We start from the raw sequence: 12253 nt of genomic DNA, 5'->3' as shown, positions 1-12253 counted from the left end.
AGGGGGATACAGAAAATTGAAACATAGTTATGAATTTGGACCAATCGTGAATACATTGAGGGAATTTTGGACCAATCATCGCTTGGAATTTACCAGCGCACGTTAGGACTTCCGTTTGTCTATTGATGTCGTTTGTGTGTGTTATTTATTTAATTGTATGTACAAATTGCTGATTATTGCACACAAAACACACGGACTCTGTTACTAAAATGTAACGAGTCACTGAAACCATTAGCATATTGCAGACACGAATATCAATATTGTAGGACGCGTCGCGGACGAAGTTGTCCTTTGTTTTGCCAGCCTGCAGTGCAAGCAAGCTAGCTAAACTAGCTAGCTACGTTAGTTAGCATCTCTAAACAGTGTTCTTTCTTGGAAAATCTGAATCAGATCAGCAACTTCAAAAAGCAAAATGACTTCAGCCTCAACGAAGGTAGGTTGGTTTTAGCCCTATTTATATATATTTGTTATTTAGCAAGATACTGCAAAAACATCTAGCTAATGTTCAAAATAGCAAGCTAATTTGAATTGGTACCTGTGTAAAACATCAGCTAGAATTATTCCAAAGATAAATATGTATTTTACTGTCTTTGCTATACCAAGGAAACTCTTTTGAAAATACATTATTCGTTTTATGACAAGTCAAGCACCAAGGACGTGGCTGAATGAAAGTTTTGGCAAAGTAGGCATGTATGCACTTCTTTCTCACGTCCATGTCCTTTGTGTGTATATAAGCCACCACATGGTGGCGCTGTCTGCACGGTGCAGAAACCCCTCATCAATTATCTCCTCTTAGAATAAACATGAATTCTGCATTAGAGCCGTACAAAATACAAAACAAGTAAAAGATGGACAAGTCCTGTATTGATATAATATGCCATCAGGTTTTGCCTTGCAGTTGTCATACAGTCGTTCATACATACCAGGGTTGGGTTCAAGGCCAGTCAATTCAGATAGTAAACCAAATTCCAATTCAAAAATGTTCCTCATTCAAAATCATTGAAGAGAATTGGAATGGAATTGACCCCAACCCTGACACATGGTGTACTGTACTCCAAACAACCTCAGCTACTGCCTCAAAATAAAAGAGGAAATAGGATCATTCAAAAGGTATTTGTGTTTTTAAGTTATTTTCTGGGTTCATGTCTCAGGTTGGAGAGATCTTCTCAGCAGCAGGAGCAGCTTTCACCAAGCTGGGTGAGCTCACCATGCAGCTGCACCCCGTCTCTGACTCCAGCCCTGCAGGGTGAGGGCAACACATACACACACACACACTAGGGTTGGGCCGAGATACATGATTAAACCAAATATTGTGATGTTTGACATTGAGGATATATTGTGAAGTGCAAGACTATTTGAACTTTACAATTCAAAACTGTGCAGTTTTATCAGTTAGGCTTTAGGATTATGTTGAAAATGAAGTCTAAATGAATTAAGTCATATTTTTTCGCCATACGAAGATCATTTATTGAGAATACGACTATAATATCATAATAAACACAAAAATTGCACAGTCCGTAATAATTTAGTCATTAGCAGCGCAAAATGATTATATTGGATATTTGGAGTAGCGTATCGTAGAAGAGGTGTCCCCAAATATCGCCCAACCCTAACACACACACACACCAAGTTGCATGTAGATAAAGAACTGTATCGATTGGCCTATGTAGAGTTCTAAGTCTAGTCAACATTAGAAGTCTGTCTATCTACTGACCACGACTTGGTCATTTTTGGGCTTGTGTCACTGGTAGTACACTCTCTGATTCATTAGCTGTGCTCTGTGGAATATCCCTGCCAAGAAAAACACTCAGCGGAAACACTGCTGCGTCATTACCACGAAGCACACAACACCCACCCACGCCACGTCCACCCTTTCTCAGTCACTGGGTGGTGGAGGTGATCCTCTCAGTCTGAGGGGTTCTGAACGACGATGAGGAAATAGAGCATCAATTGCTGATCACCGACAGTGTAACCGGTGTGAAATGGCTAGCTTTTTAGCGGTGACGTCACTCGCTTTGAGACCTTGAAGTAGTTGTTTCCCTTAGGTAACCATGCTTCGTGGGTGACTGATGTCGATGTGTTCAAGGTTGGGGCAAAGTGAGGAATGGAAGCAACACTGTTACATGAGCATAATGACTGATCTACAAATCATAATGGGTAGTTATTTAGGATGCAAGGTGATTTGTAGGTAAGGGATTCTGCAATCTGTGCAGTCCATCTGCAATGTAGCCTGGTGGATCTGAAACACGCCCTGTGTGTCGTTGCAGAGCTAAATGGACGGACACTGAGATTGAGCAGCTGAGATCGGCCGTGGTGAGATTTGGTGATGACCTGAACTCTCTCAGCTCTGTCATCAAGGAGCGCACCGTGTAAGGACACACTCTCCCTCTTCTTAGAATATTCTCCTTTCTCTCCCTCTTTTCATTCCTAGTGGCCTCTATCAAGTTGTATATGTCCCATGCACAAGTACAGTGAAATGCTTAACTTGCAAGCTCTAGCCAACAGTGCAGTAATATCAAAGTAGTATAACAAATAATACAACAAAATATATCTAATAAAGAAACATCCCTCTTCATATATCATTTATTATCTTTCTCCTTCACCCGGTCTCACTGTCTTACCCCTTGTGTCTTTCTCTCATTGAACACTTCACGTCTGAGTGGTGTCCAGTCAGATAGATATTTTAAGGTAGCTAGCTCTAAAGCAATAGGAAGATGGTCTATCAGTGACACAAGCCCTGATGAGCTAAAACCATCACTAGATCTAAAATATCACATTCCCATTTTTTATACCCACACATCCATTGTACTGTCTGTCTACTAGTGCTAAAGATCTGTATCAAATCATGAGGGTTTACCTTTTTAAAGTATTTGATGACAGGTTACTGGTTGAATCCCCACCACCACCGCTAACCTCCCACCTCGTCTCTCCTTCTCAGGGCTCAGATTAAAACTACAGTCAAGAGGAAGCTTTATGACGAGAGTGGAATGCCCATCTCCACCGACTCCCCAAAGAAGACAGTGAAGAAGACCGCTGTCACCACGGCTACCACAACTGTCATCGCTGTGCCAACTGCTCAGGTCGTCGTGCCGGCAGGTCTCCAGGGCAACGTGACCGTGGCTCCTCCCGCTATGAAGAAACAGAAGACCTCAGGTGAGTGGAGATGGATGGATGGAAGAAGGAATCATTTAATCAATCAGCTTTGTAGTCATGTCCATCTTGGCAATGCTTTTTATTCACACTCCTTTCTTCACAGACACACTGAAATACATTTTAGGGCACATAATGAAGACATGAAGTGTGGGAACCTCCATTATTGACATATTATCAAAGTGTAATACTGATGTATTGTTTTTCAATGTGTGGGGGAAAAAGTCCATGCAGATCAAATTAAATCGTTTCAACTGAAAATATTTAGTTTTCTTGTCCATATCATATTTCAAACAAAGATTTTTGCATTTTTACATTTAGCTAACCATCCCATCCTCTCTTCTTGCCTATGTGTTATAACGTGTTCCAGCAGACGTGACCCTGAGTGCTCTGAATGACTCTGATGTGAACTCTGACCTGGTGGACATAGAGGGACTGGGAGAGGGATCCAACTCCAAGAAACTCAACTTCGATCAGGGTGAGAGAGACAACGGCCTTCTTTACTACTATTCACTACTACTGATCGTGGTAATGCACAGCCTTTGCTATTGACTGATTGTGGGGAACCCAATAATTAGGCTACTGTTCATCAATACCAATCTATTACTGTATCAGAAAACTGTAGGGCAATTCCACGGAAAGGAATTTTGCAGAGTCAAAAAACATTGATTTCAACGTTTAACAAACCATACAACTCTACGCACAACGACTGAACATTTTACAAAAACACATTTACTGAAAGAACTGTGCAGATGCAAAGTTTGGTAACAGAATTTCGGTAAAATCTCCCTCTTTATGCGACCACATTTTCCAAAAATTCGTAAATATCTGCTCCGAATTAAGATTCAATGATGTCTGCAGAAATAATGGGGCGTCAGCGATGACATGAGACATTGACTTTGAAAAAGTCTCTTTTAGTTATAGAAATACAGTAAGTGAAGTGGATTTACACCCTGTAATGGAATTGTGGTAACGGAATTTCATCATGGTTCTCTGATCTGTACTACACAGAAATGCATAATTATGGATATGAATGTCATTGTTTTCATTGTGATGTATCCTAAATAGGTATACAAAGATATAAATATGCAATATCCTCCTTTGCATATCTGGGTATTATTCTACACACTGGCTATTATTTGAATGAGCAAACAAGACCAAATTTGGTTGGTCCGGACCAAATCTGAACCAATCATAGATGTCAATGTTTCACAAGTTTGGACATCAAAGTACAGCACAGTAGAGCTCAGTAGAGTTCAGCACAGTAGAGCTCAGTAGACTTCAGCACAGTAGAGCTCAGTAGACTTCAGCACAGTAGAGCTCAGCACAGTAGAGTTCAGTAGAGCTCAGCACAGTAGAGTTCAGTAGAGCTCAGCACAGTAGAGCTCAGCACAGTTCAGCACAGTAGAGTTCAGCACAGTAGAGTTCAGCACAGTAGAGCTCAGCACAGTAGAGTTCAGCACAGTAGAGCTCAGTAGAGTTCAGCACAGTAGAGTTCAGCACAGTAGAGTTCAGCACAGTAGAGCTCAGTAGAGCTCAGTAGAGTTCAGCACAGTGGAGCTCAGTAGAGTTCAATAGTGTTCAGCACAGTAGAGCTCAGCAGAGTAGAGTTCACACACAGGAGAGTTCAGCACAGTTCAGCACAGTCGAGTTCAGTACAGTAGAGTTTAGTACAGTAGAGCACAGTATAATTCAGTAGAGTTCAACACAGTAGAGCTCAGTAGAGTTTAGTACAGTAGAGTTCAGTAGAGCTCAGCACAGTAGAGCTCAGCACAGTAGAGCTCAGTAGAGCTCAGCACAGTAGAGCTCAGCAGAGTAGAGCTCAGCAGAGTAGAGCTCAGTAGAGTTTAGCACAGTAGAGCTCAGTAGAGTTTAGCACAGTAGAGCTCAGTAGAGTTTAGTACAGTAGAGTTCAGTAGAGTTTAGCACAGTAGAGCTCAGCACAGTAGAGCACAGTAGAGCTCAGCACAGTAGAGCTCAGTAGAGTTCAGCACAATAGAGCTCAGTAGAGTTCAGCACAATAGAGCTCAGTAGAGTTTAGTACAGTTTAGTACACTAGAGTTCAGCACAGTAGAGTTCAGCACAGTAGAGTTCAGCTCAGTAGAGTTCAGTAGAGCTCAGCACAGTAGAGTTCAGTAGAGCTCAGCACAGTAGAGTTCAGTAGAGCTCAGCACAGTAGAGTTCAGTAGAGCTCAGCACAGTAGAGTTCAGTAGAGCTCAGCACAGTAGAGTTCAGTAGAGCTCAGCACAGTAGAGTTCAGTAGAGCTCAGCACAGTAGAGCTCAGTAGTGTAGTACAGGAGAGCACAGTAGAGCTCAGTAGAGTTCAGCACAGTAGAGTTCAGCACAGTAGAGCTCAGTAGAGTTCAGCACAGTAGAGCTCAGTAGAGTTCAGCACAGTGGAGCTCAGTAGAGTTCAATAGTGTTCAGCACAGTAGAGCTCAGCAGAGTAGAGTTCACACACAGGAGAGTTCAACACAGTAGAGCTCAGTAGAGTTTAGTACAGTAGAGTTTAGTACAGTAGAGCTCAGTAGAGTTCAGTAGAGCTCAGCACAGTAGAGCTCAGCACAGTAGAGTTCAGCACAGTAGAGTTCAGTAGAGCTCAGCACAGTAGAGATCAGTAGTGTAGTACAGTAGAGCAGAGTTCAGCACAGTAGAGTTTAGTACAGTAGAGTTCAGTAGAGTTTAGTACAGTAGAGTTCAGTAGAGCTCAGCACAGTAGAGTTCAGTAGTGTAGTACAGTAGAGCAGAGTTCAGCACAGTAGAGTTCAGTAGAGCTCAGCACAGTAGAGTTCAGTAGAGCTCAGCACAGTAGAGTTCAGTAGAGCTCAGCACAGTAGAGTTCAGTAGAGCTCAGCACAGTAGAGCTCTACAGAGTTCAGCACAGTAGAGTTTAGCACAGTAGAGCTCAGAGTTCAGCACAGTAGAGCTCAGTAGAGTTCAGCACAGTAGAGCTCAGTAGACTTCAGCACAGTAGAGCTCAGTAGACTTCAGCAGAGCTCAGCACAGTAGAGCTCAGCACAGTAGAGTTCAGTAGAGCTCAGCACAGTAGAGTTCAGTAGAGCTCAGCACAGTAGAGCTCAGTAGAGTACAGCACAGTAGAGCTCAGCACAGTAGAGCTCAGCACAGTAGAGCTCAGTAGAGTTCAGCACAGTAGAGCTCAGTAGAGTTCAGCACAGTAGAGCTCAGTAAGAGTTCAGCACAGTAGAGCTCAGTAGAGTTCAATAGTGTTCAGCACAGTAAAGCTCAGCAGAGTAGAGTTCACACACAGGAGAGTTCAGCACAGTAGAGCTCAGTAGACTTCAGCACAGTAGAGCTCAGTAGACTTCAGCAGAGCTCAGCACAGTAGAGCTCAGCACAGTAGAGTTCAGTAGAGCTCAGCACAGTATAATTCAGTAGAGTTTAGTACAGTAGAGCACAGTAGAGCTCAGCACAGTAGAGCTCAGCAGAGTTCAGCACAGTAGAGCTCAGCAGAGTAGAGTTCACACACAGGACAGTTCAGCACAGTCGAGTTCAGTACAGTAGAGTTTAGTACAGTAGAGCACAGTATAATTCAGTAGAGTTCAACACAGTAGAGCTCAGTAGAGTTCAACACAGTAGAGCTCAGCACAGAGCTCAGTAGAGTTCAGCAAAGTAGAGCTCAGCAGAGTAGAGCTCAGCAGAGTAGAGCTCAGTAGAGTTTAGCACAGTAGAGCTCAGTAGAGTTTAGCACAGTAGAGCTCAGTAGAGTTTAGTACAGTAGAGTTCAGTAGAGTTTAGCACAGTAGAGCTCAGCACAGTAGAGCACAGTAGAGCTCAGCACAGTAGAGCTCAGTAGAGTTCAGCACAGTAGAGCTCAGTAGAGTTCAGCACAGTAGAGCTCAGTAGAGTTTAGTACAGTAGAGTTTAGTACAGTTTAGTACACTAGAGTTCAGTAGAGCTCAGCACAGTAGAGTTCAGCTCAGTAGAGTTCAGTAGAGTTTAGTACAGTAGAGTTCAGTAGAGTTCAGTAGAGCTCAGCACAGTAGAGTTCAGTAGAGCTCAGCACAGTAGAGTTCAGTAGAGCTCAGCACAGTAGAGTTCAGTAGAGCTCAGCACAGTAGAGTTCAGTAGAGCTCAGCACAGTAGAGCTCAGCACAGTAGAGTTCAGTAGTGTAGTACAGTAGAGCACAGTAAAGTTCAGCACAGTAGAGTTTAGCACAGTAGAGCTCAGTAGAGTTCAGCACAGTAGAGCACAGCACAGTAGAGCTCAGTAGAGTTCAATAGTGTTCAGCACAGTAGAGCTCAGCAGAGTAGAGTTCACACACAGGAGAGTTCAGCACAGTTCAGCACAGTCGAGTTCAGTACAGTAGAGTTTAGTACAGTAGAGCACAGTATAATTCAGTAGAGTTCAACACAGTAGAGCTCAGTAGAGTTTAGTACAGTAGAGTTCAGTAGAGCTCAGTACAGTAGAGTTCAGCACAGTAGAGTTCAGTAGAGCTCAGCACAGTAGAGTTCAGTAGTGTAGTACAGTAGAGCAGAGTTCAGCACAGTAGAGTTTAGTACAGTAGAGTTCAGTAGAGTTTAGTACAGTAGAGTTCAGTAGAGCTCAGCACAGTAGAGTTCAGTAGAGCTCAGCACAGTAGAGTTCAGTAGAGCTCAGCACAGTAGAGTTCAGTAGTGTAGTACAGTAGAGCACAGTAGAGTTCAGCACAATAGAGCTCAGGAGTTCAGCACAGGAGAGCTCAACACAGTAGAGTTCAGTACATTAGTGTACACAACTCAAGTGTGCTCAACTCTACTGAACTATACTGTACTTTTCTTTACTGTCCCAACTGTAGTTTGTGGCTACTATGATTTCCCATTGTAGCTAATTCAATTGCAGAAATTCCGTTACCAATTTGGTAATGGAATTTCAAGTTTTAATCACTTAATACATAAACAAAATTAATATCAGCGAAAACACGAACTACAGTGAGGGAAAAAAGTATTTGATCCCCTGCTGATTTTGTACGTTTGCCCACTGACAAAGAAATGATCAGTCTATAATTTTAATGGTAGGTTTATTTGAACAGTGAGAGACAGAATAACAACAAAACAATCCAGAAAAACGCATGTCAAAAATGTTATAAATTGATTTGCATTTTCAGGAGGGATATAAGTATTTGACCCCTCAGCAAAACGTGACTTAGTACTTGGTGGCAAAACCCTTGTTGGCAATCACAGAGGTCAGATGTTTCTTGTAGTTGGCCACCAGGTTTGCACACATCTCAGGAGGGATTTTGTTCCACTCCTCTTTGCAGATCTTCTCCAAGTCATTAAGGTTCCGAGGCTGACGTTTGGCAACTCGAACCTTCAGCTCCCTCCACAGATTTTCTATGGGATTAAGGTCTGGAGACTGGCTAGGCCACTCCAGGACCTTAATATGCTTCTTCTTGAGCCACTCCTTTGTTGCCTTGGCAGTGTGTTTTGGGTCATTGTCATGCTGGAATACCCATCCACAACCCATTTCCAATGCCCTGGCTGAGGGAAGGAGGTTCTCACCCAAGATTTGACGGTACATGGCCCCGTCCATCGTCCCTTTGATGCGGTGAAGTTGTCCTGTCCCCTTAGCAGAAAAACACACCCAAAGCATAATGTTTCCACCTCCATGTTTGACGGTGGGGATGGTGTTCTTGGGGTCATAGGCAGCATTCCTCCTCCTCCAAACACGGCGAGTTGAGTTGATGCCAAAGAGCTCCATTTTGGTCTCATCTGACCACAACACTTTCACCCAGTTCTCCTCTAAATCATTCAGATGTTCATTGGCAAACTTCAGACAGGCATGTATATGTGCTTTCTTGAGCAGGGGGACCTTGCGGGCGCTGCAGGATTTCAGTCCTTCACGGCGTAGTGTGTTACCAATTGTTTTCTTGGTGACTATGGTCCCAGCTGCCTTGAGATCATTGACAAGATCCTCCCGTGTAGTTCTGGGCTGATTCCTCACCGTTCTCATGATCATTGCAACTTCACGAGGTGAGATCTTGCATGGAGCCCCAGGCCGAGGGAGATTGACAGTTCTTTTGTGTTTCTTCCATTTGCGAATAATCGCACCAACTGTTGTCACCTTCTCACCAAGCTGCTTGGCGATGGTCTTGTAGCCCATTCCAGCCTTGTGTAGGTCTACAATCTTGTCCCTGACATCCTTGGAGAGCTCTTTGGTCTTGGCCATGGTGGAGAGTTTGGATTCTGATTGATTGATTGCTTCTGTGGACAGGTGTCTTTTATACAGGTAACAAACTGACATTAGGAGCACTCCCTTTAAGAGTGTGCTCCTAATCTCAGCTCGTTACCTGTATAAAAGACACCTGGGAGCCAGAAAAAATCCTGATTGAGAGGGGGTCAAATACTTATTTCTCTCATTAAAATGCAAATCAATTTATAACATTTTTGACATGCGTTTTTCTGGATTTTTTTGTTGTAATTCTGTCTCTCACTGTTCAAATAAACCTACCATTAAAATTATAGACTGATCATTTCTTTGTCAGTGGGCAAACGTACAAAATCTGCAGGGGATCAAATACTTTTTTCCCTCACTGTAATTGATAGGTCTACCCTTTCTTGTTACTTATGTGAACTTTCATTTAAAAAAATACGGGCATAAAGATATACTGAACAAAAATATAAACGCAACATGCAACAATTAACGATTTTACTGAGTTACAGTTCATATAAGGAAATCAGTCAATTAAAATTAAATTTGTTAGGCCCTAATCTATGGATATCTCATGACTGGGCAGGGGCGCAGCCATGGGAGGGCATAGGCCCACCCACTTGGGAGTCAGGCCCAGCCAATCAGAATGAGTTTTTCCCCACAAAAGGGCATTATTACAGAAATAAATACTCCTCAGTTTCATCTGCTGTCCCAGTGGCTGGTCTCAGACAAACCCGCAGGTGAAGAAGCTGGATGTGGAGGTCTTGGGCTGGCATGGTTACACATGGTCTGCGGTTGTGAGGCCGGTTGGACATACTGCCAAATTCTCTAAAATGACATTGGAGGCGGTTTATGGTAGAGAAATAAACATTACATTATCTGGCAACAGCTCTAGTGGACATTCCTGCAGTCAACATGCCAATTGCAGGCTCCCTCAAAACTTGAGACATCTGTGGCATTGTGTTGTGTGACAAAACTGCACATTTTAATGGCCTTTTGTCCCCAGCACAAGGTGCACCTGTGTAATGATCATGCTGTTTAATCAGCTTCTTGATATGCCACACCTGTCAGGTGGATGGATTATCTTGGCAAAGGAGAAATGTTCACTAACAGGGATGTAAACAAATTTGTGCACAAAATTTGAGATAAATAAGCTTTTTGTGTGTATGGAACATTTCTGGGATCTTTTATTTCAGCTCATGAAAACGTATATATTTTTGTTCAGTGTATATGGGTTTTTGGTAATGGAATTTCAAGGCAATGTTTCTTAAACTTACAGAAGGCAGAACATTTTCTCAAATGAAATGTGTTGATATTAGTTGCAGGGGTCTTTACTTCAACATTGTGTTTTGATGTATTTCTAAGACTTTTTCTGGTAGATGTTTAAGACTCCTTTTCCACCTGTTTGACCATAAATCAAAGCCTTTGCTTAATTCTAATTTCTGGGATGGAAAATGGTTGAAGAATGTATATATGCCGTCATTTAAAAAATAATATAGACCCTAACTTTCATTTGACATGTTCCTATGAACTTTATCTAGAATATATATAATTGTTAGATCAACTTAGATCTTGCAGAAACTATACTGTGTAACAGAGTTTCTGGAAAAAGTAAATTCTATGTTCTTCCACTATTTTTCAACGAAAGTGTTTTTGTGTGCTCTCCTCTACAGACAACCTGAACCTCGACTCCGGCCTCATCATGAACTCAAGTGACCTGCCGCTCCTCTCTCGTTGACCTCACCTTTGACCTTTCAGAAGGTCTCTGGTTGCATCCCAAATGGCAACCTATTTCCTACATAGTGCACCACTTTTGACTAGAGCCCATTGTACCCTGGTCAAATGCAGTGCACTAAATAGGGTGCAATTTGAGCAGCCCAGGCATCTCTCTTATAGACAACAGCTGAGATCCTTCAGAAGAGTTGCTTTGGCAGATCTCTATGGGTGTGTCTGAAAAGACACCCTATTCCCTATTTAGTGCACTGCTATTGGCCAGAAATAATATTTCAGATGCAAATTTCTCTTTGCATGAGGAATGTGTTGGTGAATGTAAATAATGTTGTTGTTTTTTTGTACCATGCAAAAAGCCACTGTTCAGTGAGTCTGTGGCCCAGGCAGATACGAGTGGCCAAGGACTGTAGATTGCCACACTCTTAGTTTATGGCTATACATTAACTATGACGTTGGTACCCCATCGTCAAAAATATTCCTTTATGTAGGCAGCCCTGCGAAGGCCCCTTTGACAGTGCCACAACTGCAAACCGTTGTATACCGGACCATTGAGTTATTCATGAAACCCACCACTAAAGACAACTATTTGAAAATCATACTGGATAATGTCGCTATGGACTCAGAATCGTATCAAAGTATAGGAATTGGTTACAAATTCTGAGTTTAGTGTACAGTATTTTCCTTTCTGTATGACACTGTGGCAAATAACATTATTTTTCAAAACATGACCCACCTTCATCCTTCAGTTTCTTCCCCTAAAAATATTTGTATAGGAGGCCTCTCTCTAAAGACAGTGATGATAAAATGACCTGTGTGATTTGCTGAATTATGGTGAATAAAAGTTGAATTTAATACAACTAATGTAGTTGGCAGTAATATTCTTAATAATCAGGAATCTTTATTAAAATAAAATGTTTTACAATTGAATATACTGGTGGATACAGTAATAAAATGGTTGTGAAACTATCTCTGTCCATTTACACTCCCACACAATATACCCTATTTTTTTTCTAAAGCAATGAATCAAATTAACACCAACCCTCAAATGAGGGAGAGCCAAAATATGATGCTAAAAAAAAAAAAAAGACCACCATGCATGATACCACTTTAACACAGGGCTTCTGCTGATAAAAACATTCACTATTGAGTAAAATAATGGTGGTACAATACAGAATATGAACACAGCAATTGATGCCATTTTAGCTCCAGGCTGATGGGTGAA

General features: G+C 42.1%; 1 protein-coding gene across 4 annotated transcripts; it reads left to right on the top strand.

The window, feature by feature from the left end:
* Positions 1-94: 94 nt before the first annotated feature.
* LOC311126072 (BPTF-associated chromatin complex component 1-like) lies at positions 95-11996 on the top strand. 4 transcript variants are annotated; one of them, XM_084200098.1, is made up of 6 exons: positions 95-433; positions 1152-1246; positions 2268-2369; positions 2939-3153; positions 3524-3628; positions 10974-11996. In XM_084200098.1, exons 1-6 carry the CDS (start codon positions 413-415, stop codon positions 11036-11038), a joined length of 603 nt encoding a protein of 200 aa, XP_084056224.1. In that variant the 5' UTR covers positions 95-412; the 3' UTR covers positions 11039-11996. The 4 variants fall into 4 exon arrangements, with proteins under 4 accessions (XP_084056224.1, XP_084056226.1, XP_084056223.1 ...); XM_084200097.1 differs by having other exon boundaries at positions 313-433; positions 3521-3628; XM_084200100.1 differs by lacking the exon at positions 2268-2369 and having other exon boundaries at positions 107-433.
* Positions 11997-12253: the final 257 nt, after the last annotated feature.

This window comes from Coregonus lavaretus (genome assembly GCF_964263955.1).
Source record: "Coregonus lavaretus genome assembly, contig: HAP1_SCAFFOLD_731, whole genome shotgun sequence".
In the NCBI taxonomy this organism is placed as follows: domain Eukaryota; kingdom Metazoa; phylum Chordata; class Actinopteri; order Salmoniformes; family Salmonidae; genus Coregonus; species Coregonus lavaretus.
Note: the sequence above shows the minus strand (reverse complement) of the source record. Positions and strands in the feature narration are given on the sequence as shown.